We start from the raw sequence: 22,121 nt of genomic DNA, 5'->3' as shown, positions 1-22,121 counted from the left end.
AAGTCGGAAGGTCTTCAGGTCGGGAGGCCCTCAAGATGAAAGACCTCAAGTCGGACGGTCTTCAGGTCGGGAGATCCGCAAGACTGAAAGACCTCAAGTCGGACGGTCTTCAGGTCGGGAGGTCCGCAAGACGGAAAGACCTCAAGTCGGAAGGTCTTCAGGTCGAGAGGTCCGCAAGACGGAAAGACCTCAAGTCGGAAGGTCTTCAGGTCGGGAGGCCCTCAAGATGAAAGACCTCAAGTCGGACGGTCTTCAGGTCGGGAGATCCGCAAGACGGAAAGACCTCAAGTCGGAAGGTCTTCCGGTCGGGAGGTCCGCAAGACGGAAAGACCTCAAGTCGGAAGGTTTTCAGGTCGGGAGGTCCGCAAGACGGAAAGACGATGAGTCGGAAGGTTTTCAAGTCGGGAGGTCCTCGAGACGGAAAGTCGTTGAGATGGGATATCCGCAGGTCGGGTAAACTGTAGGTCGGATAGAAGGAGGAGTCGGACAAACACGGAGGCCTTTGATCAAAGACAGGGGGCGGTTGATATGGAGGTCGGCCCAAGTGGGGTCGGGCGAAGAAGTAGGTCGGACGAAGGACGAAGTCGGGCCAAAAGAGCGGAAGGTCTGTGGTCGGCTCAAGGAGTGAAATATAGGGAATTTTGGTCTGCTGGGGACACGTGTCAGCATAAGAAAGGTTGGAAGACGGTTGAGAAGGAGACGTTGTAACCGTTCGGGTGACGGTTTTCAGTACGGTTTCCCAGGGAATATTTAAGGATTTGGATCATCATTTGGCAAGGCATCTTCAATCAACTTCAACAAAGCAAAGTCAGATTTGGGGATCACCACTTTAAATTTCAGTCTTTTATTTTCCAGTTTATTTTCTGTACCATACAGTGTTTAGCGATTCCTAATCTCAGGCACTAATTAATCAAGTTTAAGGATATTTTCTATATCTTTGAATTTTACTTTATTTTTGTTGAAAAATTACATCAACAGTAGTATTAGTTATTTTATAACATTTTATGATTTTTCTTTTCTCTTTCTTATTTTCAAAAAATATTATACAAATATTCTTAAAAAAAAAAAAAAAATAGATTTTGAGTAATATCTTTTAAAACACGAAACTTTTTGGACAAAAAAATATGACTGTCCAAACTACACGATCAAGATCAAAAGTGTTAGTAGAACGTGCAACAAATGAAGAGTTATCACTAAAAAGTGTAGTGTTTGTCCACGCACACACGCTTTCAGCTAGCTCTATGATGTACATACACAATCAAAGACGTTTGTTTTTAATGAAGGATGATTTCTGATGTTTAGTTTGAAATGATAACAGCACCATTCACCCGCCAAAGCATTCAGGCGCTTCTACAGGACGCTCCAATCACCAATGGCCGCTCCATTCGCTACTCACTCTACGGGCATCTCATCCAGCGCTGCGCCGAGCGCCGCCTCTTCCGTCAGGCCAAGCAGATTCATGCCCGCCTCATTCTCGTCTCCACCACTGCCGATAACTTTCTCGCCTCAAAGCTCATTGCTTTCTATTCCAGAACTAATCAGCTATCCTGCGCCCACCACGTGTTCGATCAAATTCCCAGTAAGAACACTTTCTCCTTTAACGCCCTCCTCATTGCGTATTCCTTGCATAGTAGACACAATGCGGTGCTGGAGCTCTTTGCGGCGAGCTTACCCCGCAGGAATGAGTTTTGGGATTTGTCTGATGTTAAGCCGGACAGCTTTACTTTAAGCTGTGCGCTTAAGGCAATGTCGGAAGTGGCGGTGGATGGACCTCTTTTGACTCGGATGATGCATTGTTATGTGATTAAACACGCGCTTGATTTTGACGTTTTTGTATGCAATGGATTGGTGACTTGTTATTCGAGGTGTGATGATCTAGTCTCTGCTAGGGCTTTATTTGACGAAATGCCTGAAAGGGACTTGGTATCTTGGAATTCAATGATTTCAGGGTACTCGCAAGGGGGTTTCTATCAGGAATGCAAGGATTTGTACAAAATGATGTTGGGCGTAGAAGATCTAAGGCCCAATGGGGTTACAGCAGTTAGCGTTCTGCACGCATGTGCACAATCGGCTGATCTTATTTTTGGAATGAAAGTGCATCAGTTTGTGACTGATAATGGGATTGAAATGGATCTGTCAGTCTGTAATTCAATCATCGCTGTTTATGCAAAGTGTGGCAGCTTGGATTATGCCAGACAGCTTTTCGAGGAGATGACTGAAAAAGATGAAATAACTTACAGCACAATTATTTCTGGGTACATGAGTCATGGGCATGTTGATGAGGCGATGGACTTATTCCACGAAATAAACAACCCCGGATTGAGTATTTGGAATGCTGTGATTTCGGGTAAGGTTCAGAACAATCGGTATGATATGGTTCTAGATTTCGTTCGACAAATGCAAGGATCGGGGACGAAGCCTAACAGTATGACACTTTCAAGTATTCTTCCAGCCATTCCACATGTCTCCCATTTGAAAGCAGGAAAAGAGATTCATGCTTATGCAATCAAGACAAATTCAGATAGGAATATATATGTAGTCTCAGCCATCATTGATGTGTACGCGAAACTGGGATTTCTGAGCGGAGCACAAAAAATATTTGATCTAATAGATAATAGGAGCGTGATTGCTTGGACAGCAATAATCTCTGCATATGCATCTCATGGAGATGCTAAGGTGGCCCTTAGTCTATTTGAGGAGATGTTGAAAAGGGGGATAAAGCCAGATGCCGTGACGTATACTGCTGTGTTGTCAGCTTGTGCTCATTCTGGGCTGGTCGACAAGGCTTGGGAAATATTCAATGATGTGCTTCCAAAATATGGAATTCAGCCTTTGGCTAATCATTATAGTTGTATGGTTGCATGTCTGACCCGAGCGAAGAGGCTTTCCGAAGCAGTGGAATTTGTCAAGAAAATGCCAATGGAACCCACCCCTGGGGTTTGGGGTGCCCTGCTGACTGGAGCCTCGGAATGCAATGACATTGAACTTGCTGAGTTTGTGTGCAGTCATTTATTTGAATTGGAGCCGGAAAATCCAACCAATTATATTGTAATGGCAAATCTCTATTCAAAATCTGGTAGATGGGAAGAAGCTGAAGGGGTCAGAGCGAAAATGAAGAACACTGGGTTTAAGAAAATTGCTGCAACCAGCCGCGTAGAGGCTTCTGGGGAGCTGCAAAATTTAATAGCAGGAGGTGGCTTTACAAATTACAAAACTAATTTAGGTTTATGATCTCTCAAGACTACCAAAGTCGATGAGGAATAAGTCTGAATTGCTGAGTTTGAGGCCATATGGTTACTGATTGACACAAATGAATATGTTCCCTTAGGTGGGATAGATTGGAGCATGAGAGTCCAAAATGAAAATTGATTCTTATCTATGAGATGGTGAAGCTATAGGTGTTGGATTAATGGATATTTTATGGAGCTTACTTAATGATTTTTCTTTATCTATACTCTGAGATCCTGATCTTTTACAATGATTCTCTAGAAAAGGATGGATCCATGATGGATCTGATATCCTGCTAATCTCTGTTCTTCAATTTTATATGAAGCAATTTTGATGCTTTTAGTTTTTTGTGCATAGTTCATACATTTCTTAGGCAAGCAAGTTTAATATTCTTGTAGAATTAACACCTTTACTTCAGTTTGCTGTTTCTTCATGAAGATTCATTACTTATCGATAGACCTGCTTAGGATTCTTATGCCGAAGAAATTGTACATTCATCATGCACACATCATTATGCTATGGTTAAGATTCATCATTCTGATTGGCCCCTCACTCACATGTCCTTTTCAATTGGTTCCAACTGTGATTACACATTTTTCCTTACCATCTTATACTGTTATAGACAACCTTCTCAGCTTTCGTGCAGTTTGTTTTGATCCATCCGGGGATACTAACATTGATATATTACCATGTTCAGGTATTTGATCCTACGTGCACCATGGAAACCAATCCACTAGTTCAGACACAGACGACAAGCAGGTTGCCGAATCCAGGTAAACTTAGTTAGTAATCAGTAACAGTAGCAGCTGTATATGCATTATAATCTAATGTTTTCATATGATCAAGAGATGCATCAAGATATATGTGTCCAACTTGCATTTGGGATCTTCTTATTTGTTCTTTACACCTTAGTGAATAGATAGACAGATAGATCCATAGAAAGTAGAGTATGCCTTAAGCATGACAGAAAAGAAATGACACTCAGTTGTGGACAAGAACCCAACATTTCCATCCACTCTCTTCCATGTTACTCCACCATATCAACTTCCAATGTCACACACACACACACACACCATTGTTGTTATTCATACATGCCATGCTCAATAATGCACCTAACTACTACTTTTTTTGTCTATTGTGTGTGAAATTTTATATAATCTTCTAGCTTAGATCCATATCATGTCTGGCTATTATTAGGATTGAAGATGTGAAGAGAATTATGTTACAGGGAGTGCTATTAAAACAACATGAAAATACCATTGTGCGCCCAATGTTTTCCTAAATCACCTATATATATATATATATATATTTTATCTATTACTTAAAATATTTTCATTTTATTTTTTAGTAAAAAATAATAAAATATTTTGTTGTTATGAAATTTCTGAATTATCTTTGCAGTTAGATCACATGTAGAATAATAATCTTTAACTATAACAGAAAGAGGACTAAATGCAGAATTTCTGAAACTATAAAAGGATCTTAACACATTTTAAAAACAATGAGATTTCATACAATTTTCATTAACTACATATGAACTTTATATTGTTTTTGGTGATAATTGTGAAAAAACCATTACTTCCACTGCTATTACTACCATAAATATTTCTGTATTTTAAAAATAATTTTAGAAGAAGAGAAAAATAAATAAATATATGTATATATTTTTATGAGAGCATTGAAGTGGGGCTCATCTTTACAGATGTTTTTTCTTGATTTAATATTGGTTGCTTTGGATCTGATGTTTCTTTTTGCTACTGGTAAGCAGTCAGACTCTTCTTTAATCAAAGTTACTTTTTTAGGTTTCTTCATTTTTTGACATGCCCGCACATGCATTGCCCATACACTAGACTAGACCTCTATGATAACATGCCCAACAATATGACTATATTGCTACTCTCAAGATCACGCATTCACCAATATTATTTGATTTATTTTTTTTTTATGACGTAGGATTTGATACTCCCTCCGTCCATTTTTTAATGTCCTATTTGATATTTACACTCATTTTTAGATAATTAGAGTTTTTGTTATAAAATGACAAATTTACCTTTAATCTTGTGTATAGAAAATGAGAGAGTAAATAAAGTAAGGGTAAAAGAGTAAATTTAGTGTATAAAAATAAAAGGAGACAACAATTGTTGGACATTCAAATAAAAAAATATGACGTTAGTTTGTGGACAGAAGGAGTATTATTCTACATATTAATAACTATACACGTATCAGAGAATGTTCATGAATTATTCATTCATCATCCCAATGTATATTTGGGGATGGCAACCAATGTGATTGGAAAAGGGTTTGGCTACGATTCATTTTTTTTGTTCCATAATTTATTCATTGTTTTCATCATTATACTGAAATTTTGTAATTTTTTATTCTTAAACACTAGGCTCTAGTTTAGTTTGCTTCCTTATGTAATACATTTTCAGTGTCAAATAGCGTGCAATATTTTATTTATTTATTTTTTTTTATGTCCCAAACACCTTGCAATATTTCCAAAATAAAAAATAATTAATTATACTTAATTTCTATCCTACATTTTATTATATTCCATCGCCCAAATAAAAAAAATAAAATATATATTTTTTCCTCTATCATATCATTTAATTTTTAAATTATCATACTTAACACTACTCACTTAAAAACCCGTGCCCAAAACAAATGTTGCACCTTGTTTGGGACGAAGGGAGTAGCAATGTTATAATTAAACAAAGAAAATGAAACTAGAAGTAAGTTTAACTTAATTTTCTGGCTTACAATTTGTATGATCGTGTCATCCCTATTATTATTATTATTATTATTATTATTATTAGGCTAAATTACACCTTCATTGAAATTACAATTATTATTCTCTCTACATTTACTTGTATTGTCTTAAAATATTTTTGTAATATATCAAGTGAAAATAATACTCTATCCGTCTTGTAAGATTATGCTTGTTTTATAGTTTTAGTATGTTTAACAAAATGTGTTCATATTATAATATGTAAAAAAAAAATACAATTCATTCTTTAAATTTGTATCTATAATTTTCTATCTTTTTGCGTCATTGCTACCGATGAATCTTACACATTTTTTTAAGCTAATCCTATGTTAATTTAAGAATTATATATTAATTCTATAAAAACTTCAATTCTATCTTTATAAAAAATAAATAAATAAATATATATATATATTAAAAATCCTATGATTATTATTCATTTTCCGGAGGAGATTAAAATATAATATTATTTAAATTGTAATTGATAGTACTTTTATATGTGAAAGACTATTTTGCTCATATCACATAGATTATAAATAAAAGTGTGGTTATTTGAGTGAGATAAATATAAATGGTAAATGGAAAAATATAAATGAAATTACATATATAGTAAAAATATATAACATACTTGTCTTTGTCCCAATTCAAATGTGGCCGGTTTGGTTTTCGTTGTAAATTAAAAAATAGTACTTCATCTGTCTGCCTCTAGTCACATTTACCAATTATATAATTGTATTTAACATTAAAAATATTTTTTTTTGTTACAAATGTCCTTCTATTAGTATTATAAAATATTAATGAAATTATTTTTTGCAATTTTTTTTTTAATTTGTATTATATTTTGATATAATAATTAATATTTAAAAATCAACACTAAAAAAATAAAGAGACTCTTAGAGCCGAACGGATGTAGTAGTATTTTATTAGTTAGTGAAAGTGTGTAAGAGTGTTTGGCATTTGTACCCTTTAACTTTATATATAAAGTAATTGTATATATAATAATATGATTGTAATTTAAGTAAAAGACAAAGTATTTTGGTATTAGTGTATAATTATTTTTTCTAAAACAAAAAAAAGATGTATTTTGAAGTTAGACGAACAAAAATGATAAAAAATATATTTTGAATGATGACGGATGAAGTATTCTTTTAGTCTCAAAATAAAGTATCTCTTTGTCTTTTATTCATAAATTTTTAATATTAATATTATATATAGTACATGGTGGAACAAACCTAAAATTTCGAGAGGCTGAAGTTGGTATATTTTTATTAATTTAATATTGTCTTCATTTTTTTTTATTTTTCTTGTCAAAGTAGATGGTGAAAAAGAAAAAGTAAATAAAAGCATAGTAAAATGATAATTTTACTATTTTATGGACAAATTAATATAATTATATAAAAAAATATGTTTACACTTAAAAAATAAATATAATATTGTGACTATCCACCCCTATTATATATTTATGAAATACAAATGAAGATAAAATCATATATATATATATATATGATATTCTTTAAATAAATGTAATAATATATATACCTTCGTCCGGCTTTAAAGATCTCATTTATTTTTTGTATATTGATATTTGAATATTAATTATTATATGAAAACGTAGTACAAATCAAGGAAAAATGACAAAACTACTTTTACCAGTGTCTTATAATACTATTATAATGATATTTGTGCAAATAATTATACAAATATAAAGATATTTTTAATGTTAAGTATAATGACGTAAAATATAAATGAGATCCCTTGAGTCAGACGGAGGAAGTATTTAATATATTCAATGTGTTCACTAGATGTTGGATGAATTGATTTTGTGTGTAGTATGAGAAACTGTGTTGCTAATATAAAAAATAATATTTTATGTTCAATGATTAAATTTTTACGAGTAGATAATATATATATATTAATATGTGTATATTTGTATCTTTTAATGGAATAATATTTATGAAAAATTACTCTATTAAAAAATACTTAATGAACAGACTGACTATGAGTTAGTACAAATATTTTAGCATTTACTTAAAAAAATATTTAAAACTTTATTTTGGAATGAATCAAAATAAAAAATACTCTCTCTGTTTGTCTTTAAGGTGACATTTATCTTTTATTTTATTTTATTTAACATTAAAAATACTTTTATATTTGTATAATTTTTTTTTCATATATAAATGTCCTTCTATTAGCATTATAAGATACTAATAAAAGTATTTTGTAATTTTTTTTTTAATATATATTATATTTTAATATAATAATTAATATTAAAATATCAAAGTAAATGAGACTAGTGTATCATTTTATAATTACATATATATGCGACAAACAAAATTTAGAGACATCAGAACTTTAAACTCGTAATATTACGATGTGGAGATCACTTCGCCTTTCTGGGCTGATATAAAGTATAGAGGTTGAGAGGCGAGGGACATGGACAGCATGTACTCGGCCAGCCTAATGATGGGTTCACTCTCCACGCTCCCTTCTTCCCATTTCTCTCAGCTCACGCAGTCCATCTCCGCCGTCGTCCGCCACCGCCGCCTCCACCGCCTCTCCGCCGTACTCTCCTCCCCGGCTCTCTTCTCCCTCGCTCTTCTCACCCTCCAATCACTCTCTCTCCACCACAAGTCCCTCCTCGTTGCCCACTATCTCTTCTCAAATCTCACCCTTCTCAAAACCTTGATCCTAAACCCCTCCCACCCCGACCCCACCGTCAAGCTCCGGGACCTCGACTCCGTCCTCCTCCTCCTCCTCCTATGCGAGGTCGACCGCCACGATCGCACTTTGCTCGACGCGCCTCCCTCTCGGTGGCGCGTCGCTCTCCGCGATTACATGTCGGACTCGCTCCTGCGAGTTTCGACTTGCGGCGGATTCTCTGCCGAAGGAGTTTTGCTCGAGTTCGTTGAGTCGGTGGGGAGGTGCTGGAATTTGGTCGATGTTATGTGTTGTGGCGGTGGGAAGGGAGATACGGCGGCGGCGGCGGCGGCTGTAGCGGCGCTGCCGACGGTGGAAGTGAGGGGGGAGTACTGTGCGATATGTAAAGAAGATATGGGGGAAGATAGAGATAGAGATATAGATAGAGATAGAGGTGTGTGTGCAATGCCGTGTGGGCATTTGTTCCACTGGGAATGTATACTGCGGTGGCTGGGCGACCGGAATACGTGTCCCTGCTGCCGCCACCGCCTCCCCACTGACGATATCCACCGAGACATCAAAGAGTTGTTGGACGACCTCGCCCAATTGGGTGGTAGCGCCGTCGCCGTCGCTTGCTAACTAATCGTTTTTACATAATACCAAGATAATTTGTTCAATTCATAGCAATCTAACACACCATATTTTGTTATAACTCCCTAGTTAAGCAACCTAGGTAAACTACTAATAGGATGGGCTACTTAGAAAAATATATATATTTTTTATATTGTGGGTTTTTTTTGATAAATTATATTCACTCTGTTCCGAAACAATAGTATTGGTTGTGTTGGACACGAAATTTAAGAAATATTGATATTATACTGATAGTAGTTAAAAAGTATAGGTAAAAGACATTTTTGCCCTTGTAAGTTTATTAATGTAAAATGTAGTGATAATTGTGTAATAATAATGAAAGAGTAAGGGTAGTTATATAGTGATATAGTTATTTATGGAAATAAGACTATTGTTTTGGGACGGATAAAAGTAGTAAACAAGACTATTGTATTGGGACGGAGGGAGTATAACATTTTAATAAAAATGCACAAAAGACCTGTGTTTTATTCATTGGATGAACCCCTTGTGTTAATATAAAGTTTACGTGAAACACATTTTTTTTTTATCCAAAACTGATATTTGGCTTTAAATAAAGACTTAAATTACGCAATTTTTTTGAATAAAATAAATAAATAAATAATTGATCAATCATTTATTTTTATAATTTTTGTAAAAATCAGATAATCATTTCTCTAAAAAAATCTATAAAATGAGGATTAATTAATTATTTTTTACTTATTTTATTCAAAAAAAATTATTTAAGATATATATATATATTTATTTTATTTGTATAAAACTCTAGTAATTTAGGTCTTTATTTAAACTCAAACATCAGTTTTGAACAATGAGAGTGTTTCGTGCAAACTTTACATTAACCAATAGGTTTCACGCAATAAATAAAACACATAGTATTTTGTGCATTTTTACTAAAAACACAAGAGCGTGTGATATAATTTACCTTTTTCTTTGATATCTTAGATGGTTTTAAAAATAATAAAATCTTAAGTTGCGAATGAGTATAGAAATTAGAGTTTCACTGTTTGATTGTGTTTCGAGGTGAATAATCATATTATAATTAATTTCAATTTTGCATTTAGTTTTTTGTTTGAAATGATTTTATAATTGTATTTAGAAAAAACAAAAGAGAAAAATTGGTATGTATTAGGGTGTGTTTGTTTTGGGGTTTGGATTTTGAGTTGGGATTTAAATAGTAAAAATCTTGAATTTAAATAGTTGTATAATGTGATATAAATTGGTGTCTGAAGAAACTGGGCAATTTACATTGGCAAAAGAATCAAGAACAAATGAGATGAAAAGAACATAGAGTAAAAGCAGAGAGTAAAAGCCGAGTGTTTTCTCTTGTATATTGCAGCCTTTTGAATGATTATTTATCTACAAAGAATGTAACTGTGTAACAAACTTGCGTCCACGTCATGTGGTCCACCCATAAATAAACTTTTACAAAGATGTGGTTATAACATAATGCCACCTAGCCAGGCTCAAATGAGTGATAAGGCTTGCAATGGGATAAAGCCAAATCTGCTGAGGTGGAAGTGGCACAGATGGCATGATCATTATTATTCAACACATCCCCCTCAAGCGAGATATGGATAATAAGAACCAGATTTAGCTTGATACATGCATGGTGAAAGGTTGCAGACGACAGTGCTTTGGTGAAGACATCAGCCACCTGCTGTGAACAAGGAATATGAATTGGCTCAAAGAATCTTGATGCATAGTAGTGACGAATAAAGTGACAATCCACATTAATATGCTTCGTACGTTCATGATGCACCGGATTATTTACCATGTGAATAGCTGACTGATTATCACCATATAACTGAGTTCGTGTGGACAAGTGAACTTGGAAATCCCTAAGCAGGTATGTTATCCACAATAATTCAGAGATAGTAGTTGTCATTGCTCTATATTCAGCTTCGGCCGAGGTTTTGGTAATGGTCGGTTGCTTCTTAGTTTTCCAAGAAATAAGACATGGTCCAAGGAATAGACAATAGCCAGTGAGGGTCTTTCTGGTGTCCAAACAACTTGCCCAATCAACATCACAGAAGGCTGTAAGAGAGAATTGTCCTTTGCAAGGGAATAAGAATCGGAGATTCTCTGTACCTTGCAAGTATTTGATGATTCAATGAGCTGCCTTCCAATGTTCAGATGTAGGAGCATCCATAAATTGAGTAAGCTGTTGAACTGCATAAAAAATGTCTGGCCTTGTGGTAGTCAGATAGAGCAGTCTACCTATTAGTCGCATGTAAGCCTCAGGCTTAGATAAAGCATGTCCGTCCTGATGCTTCAACTTTGATCCTGAGGATACTGGAGTGGAACAGGCATTGGAGTTAAGAAATCCTGCCTCCTGCAATATGTCTTCAATGAAATGCTGTTGAGAGACAACAAGGCCAACATCTGTTCTGTCAATTTGGATTCCAAGGAAAAGATTAGTTGTATTCAGTGTCTTGATGGTGAATTCTTGGTGTAAAAATTCTTTCAGCTCTTCAATGCGTGATGAATCATTCCTTGTTAGGAGAATATCATCCACATACACCAATAGGGTTGTGAAATGTGTTCATGTGGAGAGAATGAATAGGCAAGGGTTCATGAGAGGATTGCTTAAAGCCATACTGAATCAACTTCGCACCAAGCTCTTTATACCACTGTCGTGGTACTTGTTTGAGACCATAAAGGGATTTTTTGAGCTTGTAAACATAGCCTGCTGGGACATTGTTTCCTTGAGGAGAAATCATATAGATATCTTCATCTAGATGGTCATGCAAGAATGCATTGTTTATATCAAGTTGATGAACATTCTAGCCATTCATTGAGGCTATTGTAAGAAGGATTCTGACGGTTACCACCTTTGCTACAGGAGCGAATGATTCATTGTAGTCCCTTCCATACACCTGTAGATATCCTTTAGCAACTGAACGTGCCTTGTACCGTTGAATACTCCTATCTAAATGTCTTTTGACACGATACACCCATTTACAAGCAATTGGTTTGAGACCTTAAGGCAAGTGTGTGGTTCTTGCTTTCCACCTAGGATCTTGCTGGGCCTGCGCATAAGAAGTTGGTTCTTGACAGGTAACAAAAGCAGTATTATGCCAAATATGCATGAATGACTTAGGAAATGAGGATGAGGAGTGACATGATGAGACATAGACCTTTATCCAGAGAGGTTTTCTGATATGTCTCTTGGATGATATAGATGGTGGAGAATAATGTGGAATCTCTGGTGAATTGGGTAACATGGCTGGACTAGAAGAAGAAGAATGCATGAGAGACACATCAACTCCTGCAGGTGAGGGTGAGTGCACAGGGGATACAACAGGTTCTGCAGATGAATGGTATTCAAAAGGTGGCTGATATGGAGAGGTAGGAACCTAGGTTATGGATTGAGCTGCAGGAGGGTATGGTTCAGTCTGAGGTAAAGATTCAGACGGTCCTAGGTTGGACAATGTAAAGGGAGTGATTATACGAGATTGGAGAATGCATTGACAATGAATCAAATGGAAAGATATGTTCATAGAACACAGCATCTCTTGCCACAAATCTTTTATTGCGAGATAAATCTAGGAGTTTATATCCCTTTTGGCCAGGAGGAAGGCCAAGGAAGATGCACCTATGGGCTTGAGGATCAAGCTTTGATTTGGCAGGGTCAATGTTGGTGGCATAGCAAAGGCAACCAAAGGGCTTAAGGTCATTATAAGTTGGCTTGGAGTGATGTAGAAGTTCAAAAGGGTGTGGACCAGTTAAGCACAGAAGAGGGCAATCTGTTCATTAGAAATGTGGCATGTAGGAGAGCTTTCCCCCAAAAGTTAGTAGGAAGATGAGCTTGGAATAGCAAAGCTCTGGTAATTTGCAAGAGGTGTTTATGTTTTATTTCAGCTCTACCATTTTGTTGAGGTGAATGGGGGTAGGAGTGGTGATGGAGGATGCCATATTTTTGGAACAGGGTTTTGCAGCTATGGTTGAGAAATTCAGATCCATTATCAGTTCGAATTTTCTTAATGGTAATTCCAAACCGATTATGAATCTGAACAATGAAGGAGTTTAGCAGAGTGTGGATGTTTTGCTTATTTGGTAAGAGGTAAGTCCATATGGCTCTTGAATAATCATCTATAATTGTGAGAAAATAATGGCAACCATTGACAGTAGCTATTTTATAAGGTCCCTAGGTGTCCATGTGGAGAAGATCAAAAGCATGCAAGGCACATGAAGAACTTTTATTAAAAGGCAATCTGGTTTGTTTTGATTTATGATAGATATCACATGGACTACAATTTGAAGATGTAACAAAAGGTAAGTGTTTAAGAGTAGTTTCAGAGGCATGTCCAAGTCTATAGTGCCAGAACAAGGACTTGGTCAGAGTAGTTACAGAGGCTAAGTTGTGAGTTGGAATGGAGGAGCATCGTAGGGTATATAGGTTCTGTTCTTGCCTTCTCACTGCTAAGACTTGATTAGATGATGGGTCCTGTATCATACAACATGTAGGTGTAAATAAGAGCTTGTAATTAGAAGTTTGTATTAAGGCACTTACAGACAACAAGTTAAACTTGAAGTGAGACACATAATAGACATTGGTAAGAGTAATGAAAGGATGTATGGTGATTGTTCCTACATGAGAGGCTGTGAGAGAGTAGCCATTTGGGAGAATGATTTTGGGACCAGCCTTTAAAGGAACAAGGAAGTTCAAGAGTTTGTCATTCATGCAGATATGGCAAGATGCACCACTGTCAACTAACCAAGTATTACTATCTAACTGTGTAGGACCAGTAAGAGAGGTGGTACCTGAAAATTCAATTGCAGCATTGGAGAGTCCGCAATGGATTGGTTCTGCAGAAGCTTCTGGAGTTCAGCCTTGATCATGGAACTTATGTCAAGATGAGGTTGCTTTGATTCAGCTACAACTTGTTGTTGCTCATAAACAACACATCCAACCATCATTTTCTTTTCAACCATCTCTTTGTACCAATCAGGAATACCATAAGCATGATTCCCTTGAGTGTCCTTTTCTCTTGCAATCTTGGTTTTTCTTTTCAGCTTGAGCTTGTCTTCTGTCTGTTGGCTTCTTAAATGCAGCATTTCTGCAATTAACCATAAAGGCACTTTGTTCCTTTGTAATGTGAATTTCTCTCTGTTTTTCAACTTGCAAGAGTAAGGAATACGCCTTGTTCATATTTGGAAGAGGATCCATTAATAGAATTTGGCCCTTGGCTAATTCATATGAGTCATTTAGGCCTGTCAAAAACTGGGTTAATAGATCTCTGTCCATGCGGGCCATGAGTTTCTGATGCATCCCACATAAGTATTCAGGTGGAGGGTCTACTATAATTAGCTCTTCGTATAGTTCTTGTAGTTTCGTTGCGTAAGATGTGAGAGAGTCATCACATTGTTTTAAGCTGGCAGGTGACTGCTTCAATTGGTATATGGAAGATCAATTGGCTTGACCATACTTCTCCTTCAGGTTTTCCCATAATCCCTTTGCAGTAGAGACGAAGATGAAGGCACCTTGTAATTCAGGCGTTATGGAGTTTAGTATCTAGCCTCGGATAAACGCATCCACTTCAATCCAAGTCTCATGCTCAATTGTACCAGCCACTGGTTTCTTAACCTGTCCAGTGAGAAGACCAATTTTCCCTTTGGCCACTAATGAGTTCCACACTCGATGAGACCAAGTAAAAGAATTAGTTCCATTTAAAAGAATGGAGGATAAACACAAGTTTGGTTGATCACCAATGTTAAGCTGTAACACCTTTGGCAGGAGATGTTGTTGATTTCCAAAGGATTGAGAAAGAAGATGGGTTGCTGTGTCTGCAGTTGCTTGTGCAGACATCTTTAACTTGCTTTCTTCTGTAGCCATAATAAGGGGATTGAGCTACAGCTCTGATACCATGAAGAAATTGAGCAATTTACATTGGCAAAAGAATCAAGAACAAATTAGATGAAAAGAACATAGAGTAAAAGGAGAGAGTAAAAACCGAGTGTTTTCTCTTGTATATTGTAGCCTTTTGGATGAGTATTTATCTACAAAGAATGTAATTGTGTAACAAACTTATGTCAACGTCATGTGGTCCACCCATAAATAAACTTTTACAAAGAGTGATTATAACAGAATGCCACCTAGCCAGGCTCAAATGAGTGATGAAGCTTGCAGTGGGATAAAGCCAAATATGTTGAGGTGGAAGTGGCACAGATGACATGATCATTATTATTCAACAATGTTGATGTGATGTTTTGAATGTAAAATTGATTTTTAGTATAATATAAAAAATAAAAAATAGGTGTTTGATTTGATATTTTTGGGAGAAAAAAATGGGATGAATGATGTATTTAAAATCCAATCCCCAAACAAACACACCCTAAGAAAAAATGGTATTACATCACCATTTGGTTGTGTTTAACGTTTTGTAGAATAGGAATAGAATGTAATATTTTGAATACAGTTAATAACATAAAACATTAAATAGAGCCTCGTTATTTATTTATTTTTAAAATTTTTATGTACGAATGGCCTTCTTGCATCAGCAGTGGAGCAACGAGAAACAACAATAGGCTGGAGAATGATATAAATAAATAAATAAAATAACAAGTTTAGATTGTACACAGTTAATCAAACAACCAGCAGGTAGATTTATTTTATTGTCTACTTTGAGGGATTGATATATATATATATATGTATATATATTCCATGGGTGAGATATAGTGGGGGACGAGGGAATTAATTTTACTCTCATTCTTGAGAGACTATCTATTTTTATTTTTATTTATAGATATATTTTAGTGAGAAAATTTATGAGTCCGAGTAAATCTTGAATTTATTTTCTCGAATTTTGATTGGATTGGGATTTTAATTTCAAGGCTTGATTTTTATTTTGATTTAAAAGAAAAATTCCTTTTGTGAATTGTGAGATTTAAGTCAACGAATTTGAAAGAGTTTGTTCATTTTTTTTTATGACGTGGGAACCCAAAGCCGCTACCCGAAAGTGCGCACTGGGTAAATCCCCGGTCGAACCTAATACCCTACAAACCAGGCCCGACGAGAAAGACACACTAGACGAACCATGTGTGGCAGGTGACTTGAGGCGTCGGGGGTTTGAACCCATGACCTCACGGTCACAAGTCCAACCCCTACACCACCAACCCATCCCTTACGGGACTCCAAGTTGTTGTAATTTAAGAGGATGGTCCGTGGTGCATAAGACTCACTGAAATTCTTGTTTGATATTAATAATAAGTAAGTTAAAGAAACGAGAAAGTTCTCTTCTTTTCTCGTATAGTTTGATCCACATTGATTGAACCTCAATCTTATAATATGTCAAAGAATATTCAATCACTTGAGCTATAATTTTTAAACAATCATACTTCTCATCTTTGGTGAGTTGAATTGCAGTTGGTCAATTGAATTTTTTTTTACATATTAGAAATTGAAGGTTCGATCTCTATATAACAAATGAATGTTTGTGTAAAACACAAAAAATAAAAATGCTAGTGAATCCTTCTAGAAGACCCAATAAAACCAACATAGCTTTAGCCTACAAAAATTTGACCCAATAATTTAGGTCCACGTTACGTAATTGGCTCACGGATTAATACAAAAAAAATTTCTTATCCAAAACATTCATTATTCATGTGTGAACCAAGCCAAGGAGAACCAAAGTCAAAGCTTAAGTCCTTTGGCTCACTCCCCAAGTGACAAGAACGTTCAAGCTAAAAAAAAAACATGCTTGTGGTACCCACCACCCGAAGTCAAGTTCATCAATTTTAAAAATATATTAGCACATTGACCAGTTACTTATACATGGATAATAAATTTAAAGAGGAAGCTTGAATATCTTTTAATCTTCATTTGACATTACTACTATTGGATTTTTGGGCGAACTCAATCCATATATGGTTTAGACTCTTTTTTTGCATATTTTCTGCGCGCAATCCGTTACCGGTATCTAGCGATGACCCAATCCGCAACCCAATTTCCCCTAAATCATATTCTAGCGGTCCATCGTAGGGTTCTGTTGTAGATATATATATATATATATATATGTGGCTGCTCCTCACTTTAGACACATGCGTTGTTGCTGTGTGTTTTACTCTTACAATTTATTTCTCTCCGATCTTTTGTTTGTTCGACGAAGAGGCTTTCCGGTGTTTGTACCATAAAATTGTAGGTGAGTATTGTATGTATCTTTGGAGAGTGTTTGGTGAGGTTCCTACGGTTCGATTCCTTCATAATCAAATGGTTCCAATATAGAGTATTGAGATTTCTTTTTTCTGGGTAGGAGATAGAGTTGTCGGGTGACCGTTGACTGTTGTTGGAGCTGCTCTTTCATTATATCATTTTTATTTTTATTTTTTTGTGGTTCTAAAAGTTTAAATTGAGTTTTCAAAATCTGTTTTGAACATATATATTAAATAAATTTTAAAAAAAGTAAAGAAAAATGTGTTTTCTTTTATGAACATAATTTTCTCATGAAGTTTTAAATTTGGTTTTAATCAAAATTGAAGATTATTTTTACAGAAACTTGTATTTTAAGTAAAAGGCTTATTTTTTATTTTTTTTTTATTTTTATGTGATATATGTGCTTTAAGTGAAATATGAAACTCAGTGTGATTTAATCACTAAATCTCGACATGTGTGATATTTGATAATATTATTTACTTTATGTAATAGTGGGCTGCTGATTATAGTCATATATTGATTAATTTATGAATATTGCTATTATGGCTTATTTGTTGTGATTTCAAATCCGTTTTAGAAAAAATAAGTTGATTTATTGTCTTTGAGCAATGTTTTTTATGTAATTTTGCTTGAATTTCTATTTGATTGGTGTGGTGTGTAAACAAATTTTAGTGCTAAGAACTTTAAATTACTTTATTTTATTTTTATATGTTTTTCTCAAATTTGAATATTTTTAAATAAAAATTCTATATTTTTTTTTAAAAATAAATTGAAATTGTTAAGACTGCAAAAGATTCATGGGATAAATTTGATAACTATATACTAAAATTTCTTTGTGAAGTAAATTGTATTTGATGGCTAAAATTTTTTAGTTTTAAATTTTATTTGCAAAAAAACATTGATGATAAATTAAATATTTTTCAAAAATTAATACAAGACATAAAATTACTGAGAATACTGCTATTGATATCTTCAGTCCTATTATTTTGTTAAATATTATACCCAATTTTTATTCAGATGTAAATCTGACATAAAATATGATAGAGATAATACTCCCTCCTTCCCAACATTCTTCACACAACTTTATTTTCGTCTGTGCAAACTTACTTGATTATCTTTCTATTTTTAATAAGCTTTATTCAATCTAAATATACTTAACAAAAACAATTAAAATTAATTAAACACAATAATTAATTAAATAAATTAAAACAATAAAATAAAACAAAAGAACGAACCCACAATTCCATTCCAATTTCAGTTTCGTCACGTTTCTCCTACCGAAACCCTAAACTTCTTCATCGATAGATTCTTTCTCAACCACATGCCGATTTCCGATGGTCGCCGGGTAGTCACCGCCGCCGAGGATGGCGAAGAAAGAAGTCGTCGGTTACGATTCCGATGCACCGGGTCGTATTTTCCTTCGGTGGCCCCTACGGCAGAATCTTGTGAGTTTGTACCTTAAATTTATTTTTCCGACAAATCGGTGGGAGCGTTGCTCGGCGACGACCAAGTGACCCTCTCCGGCTATGTGATTGATACACCCCCTTATTTCCAAGCTTATAGTCGTATTGGTGGATTTCGTGTTTTTTTTTTTTTCTTTTTGTCCAGATTCACCACTAATTTTTAAACGGCCCTTAACAGCCATTGAGGAGTTCAGTCTGCTCTATTTCTCCTTCGTATCTCACTGTGAGGCTATGAATTTTTATCTTTGATTCTTTCATTTTTCATTTTTTTTTTTTTTGTGTGTAAAAAAATTATGTCTAATTGTGTTTATATTTGTTGCAATTTAATGGTCCATTCATTGCATTTGACATATAGAAAATCTAATTGTCATATTTGATGAATACGTTGGTTTGTTACTATGCAGTTTATTGAAATATACAAAATATTAAGAAAAGGCTATGTCTTAATCAGGATGATAGTAGCCTTTGCACAGTTTTGTGGCAGTCTTTCGAATAGAATATAATGTGATGTTCATTAATAAAAACTATTTTTTTTTCAAATATTGCATTACAAAGCAAAGCCTTAGTCACATGCATATCTATGTATCATGTGTGCACAGTATGAATCAATTAATAATATATATGGATTTTTTGTTGATTTATGTTTGATGATAACTTGTTGATCAGTGTTGATTTGAGTGTAAAGAATCAAATTAATAAGTGTTTGAGTGATCAATTTGATATGAGTTTTTTTAGGGTGTGTTTGTTTGGGGTTTGGATTTTGAGTTGGGATTTGAATAGTAAAAATTTTGAATTTGAATAGTTGTATGATGTGATATAAATAGGTGTTGATGTGATGTTTTGAATGTAAAATTGATTTTTAGTATAATATAAAAAATAAAAAATAGGTATTTGATTTGATATTTTTGGGGAGAAAATTTTTTATGAATAGTACAAACGAACACACCCTTAGTGATTCAAAAGTGATTTTAGGTATGCATATAGAAAGAAATAGACAAATGTCCGAGTTATTTTTAAATTTGTATTCATATTTGAAAGAGGTGATTAAGTGATTTGTGTTTACTTCCAGTGTGGAATATTAGAATGCTTTAAAGTAACTATTTAAATATTTGTGTGGGATCAATAGGTTGAGTTTGATAAACTCAATCATTGTGATGTGATTTTAAAGAGAACTAAATGCCTATCTATTTGAAATTTGAATCATATTTGTTCTAAATATGTACTTATGAGTTTTATTGAAAATAATTGTGTGACAATGATGAGTTCTTTACCCATGTGAATTTCGACCAAAAATAGTGGAGAAATGTTGGATTATTGGACAAATTCAATCCATATCCGGTTCAGACCCATGTCTCGTATCCGGTGATGACCCGACTTGCGACCTAGTTCTGCCCAAATCAGATCCCAACTGTCCATTCTAGGATTTTAATCCTAGCCGTCCGTTCGTGGTAGATATATATGTAGTTGTTCCTTACGTTAGACACATGCACCGCTCTGTATGTTTTTCTCTCAGAACTCTCTTCGATATTTTTTTTATATTTGTTATGTGTTTAACGGCGAGGCTTTCCGAAGTTTTTACCATGATTATAGACGAGTATTGGGTGTATCTTTGGAGAGTATTTGGTGAAGTTTCTACGGTTCGATTCCTCCAAAATTGAACGATTCCGATATATAGAGTTTTAGAGCTTTTCTTTTTGGGCAGGAGCTAGGGTCGTTGGGTGTCCGTCGTCCGAGTTGCTCTTTTGTTATATCAATTTTTTGTTTGATAAAGTGAACTGATTTGAAATTTGAGTCATTTAGTTTGTTCGTTATGTTTCAGTTGTGTTTCGAACTTCTTTTATTTTATTTTTCAGTTCAAATAAAAGTGTTATTTTTTATTTATTTATTTATTTATTCGATTTTCTTATCCTAAAACTAATAACTACAAGTAAACATAAATGACAAGAAAGATGATCTAAAGTTAGATAATCCTCTAAATCAATTTGGCAGAAAAAAAAAAAAAAAAAAAAAACGAATCTCTGAACACTTTGATCAAATAAGGTGATGATTGAAAGAATTAAATGAAGAATTTTACTTCATTTCTTTAATTGGAATATTTGAGATCATGTGTTAATAGAGAAAAAAAAAAAGAAAAATTACTTCAATTGATAGAGTTTACTCTCAATGACGTTCGATCTATGTTATGTATGAGCTTCTTAAGATATAAAAAATTATTTACATTATGCCATATTATTTTACGAGTCTTATTTCACATATGTTGTACAATTTATTATTATTATTTATTTTAATTTATATAATTTATAGGAAAAAAATCAATTTTAATCTTCATATAATTTGAATTAATCAATTTTGATCCAAATATACAAAAATTAATCGTTTAATCAATTTTGATCACCGTTACAAATCTAGGACTTAACATAAATGACATGGCAGCAGCGTATATTACTGCCTGGAGCACTAGGTTCTTCTCCTCTTTTTTTCCTTTTTCTTTTTCTATGTTCTTTCTTTTAATTTTTGCAATATGCAGTACACTACATTCTCCTTCAATTTTTGCATTACTATTGGTGAAATAAATGAAAAAAGAAGCAATCGGAGCTGTTCCCAGCAGAACTGTGGAGAAGATGACCAGAGCTGGTTTGGAGGAGAACCAGTCCGCCGTTGCTGTCTAACTCCGCATCGTCTACTGGAGTTCAATGTTGTTTGGTAAATATTGCGGTGCAATATTGTAGGCATGATTGATGGATCTTATGTATATACGTAAGCAACTGTAATTTTGTGTCTTATTTATTTCATTGTGTTGTTTTGGTCTAATTAGGATTTACTTTAGGTGTTTTGGATCAGGTTATATACCGGTGTTGTGAATATAGAAAGACGAGTATTTCTTTGTATATCAATTTATTCTCTTGCGTAAAACTATCATGGTATTAGAGCTAGGTTTATAACTCACCCACCTGCTGCCATGACTGATACAAGCGATAAAAATAAAGAAGATGTCGAAGAGATATCAAGGCGCAAGACAATATCGCCTTATGATCTCTCCCTTAATGATAATCCTGGACTTCTGATTACACAGGTGCAACTGAAATGGAGCAATTACGATGATTGGTCTCGTTCCATGAGAACAACTTTAAGAGCCCAAAAGAAATTCGTCTTTGTTGACAGCACGATAACAAAGCCAGATGAAACTTCTCCAGATCTTGAAGATTGGTGGACCAATAATTCATTGCTG

At 34.5% G+C, this 22,121-nt stretch overlaps 3 protein-coding genes across 10 annotated transcripts; all 3 read left to right on the top strand.

Moving 5' to 3' along the window:
- Positions 1-1,158: 1,158 nt before the first annotated feature.
- On the top strand, positions 1,159-4,385 carry LOC127248441 (pentatricopeptide repeat-containing protein At2g37310). Its single transcript, XM_051270772.1, has 2 exons — positions 1,159-3,193; positions 3,926-4,385. The coding sequence occupies exons 1-2, from the start codon at positions 1,309-1,311 to the stop codon at positions 3,931-3,933; spliced, it is 1,893 nt and encodes a 630-aa protein (XP_051126729.1). The 5' UTR covers positions 1,159-1,308; the 3' UTR covers positions 3,934-4,385.
- Positions 4,386-8,288: 3,903 nt separating this feature from the next.
- Positions 8,289-9,811, top strand: LOC127248750 (E3 ubiquitin-protein ligase SGR9, amyloplastic). The gene has a single exon (XM_051271267.1). It carries the CDS (start codon positions 8,426-8,428, stop codon positions 9,266-9,268), a length of 843 nt encoding a protein of 280 aa, XP_051127224.1. The 5' UTR covers positions 8,289-8,425; the 3' UTR covers positions 9,269-9,811.
- An 8,847-nt stretch (positions 9,812-18,658) lies between these two features.
- On the top strand, positions 18,659-21,703 carry LOC127248886 (uncharacterized). 8 transcript variants are annotated; one of them, XR_007838187.1, is made up of 3 exons: positions 18,659-18,874; positions 19,038-19,115; positions 21,420-21,703. XR_007838187.1 is itself a non-coding variant. In XM_051271438.1 (3 exons), the coding sequence occupies exons 1-3, from the start codon at positions 18,794-18,796 to the stop codon at positions 21,597-21,599; spliced, it is 306 nt and encodes a 101-aa protein (XP_051127395.1). In that variant the 5' UTR covers positions 18,659-18,793; the 3' UTR covers positions 21,600-21,703. The 8 variants fall into 8 exon arrangements, 1 of the variants encoding a protein (XP_051127395.1); XR_007838189.1 differs by lacking the exon at positions 21,420-21,703 and adding an exon at positions 20,189-21,057 and having other exon boundaries at positions 19,071-19,115; XR_007838191.1 differs by lacking the exon at positions 21,420-21,703 and adding an exon at positions 20,595-21,057.
- The last annotated feature ends 418 nt before the right edge of the window (positions 21,704-22,121 follow it).

Source organism: Andrographis paniculata, unplaced genomic scaffold (genome assembly GCF_009805555.1).
Source record: "Andrographis paniculata isolate CXL003 unplaced genomic scaffold, ASM980555v1 Contig34END, whole genome shotgun sequence".
NCBI lineage: Eukaryota > Viridiplantae > Streptophyta > Magnoliopsida > Lamiales > Acanthaceae > Andrographis > Andrographis paniculata.
The sequence above is the reverse complement of the archived record's forward strand: the minus strand, read 5'-3'. Positions and strand labels throughout refer to the sequence as shown.

What these genes read in the sequence shown, in the direction of transcription:
- LOC127248441 (XM_051270772.1), top strand. Translation starts at nt 1,309, where the DNA reads ATGATAACAGCACCATTCACCCGCCAAAGCATTCAGGCGCTTCTACAG.
- LOC127248750 (XM_051271267.1), top strand. Translation starts at nt 8,426, where the DNA reads ATGGACAGCATGTACTCGGCCAGCCTAATGATGGGTTCACTCTCCACG.
- LOC127248886 (XM_051271438.1), top strand. Translation starts at nt 18,794, where the DNA reads ATGGCGAAGAAAGAAGTCGTCGGTTACGATTCCGATGCACCGGGTCGT. An exon ending in GGCCCCTACGGCAGAATCTT is followed by an intron (nt 18,875 to 19,070) that starts GTGAGTTTGTAC and finishes GGCCCTTAACAG; the next exon opens with CCATTGAGGAGTTCAGTCTG. An exon ending in TTTCTCCTTCGTATCTCACT is followed by an intron (nt 19,116 to 21,419) that starts GTGAGGCTATGA and finishes TGCAATATGCAG; the next exon opens with TACACTACATTCTCCTTCAA.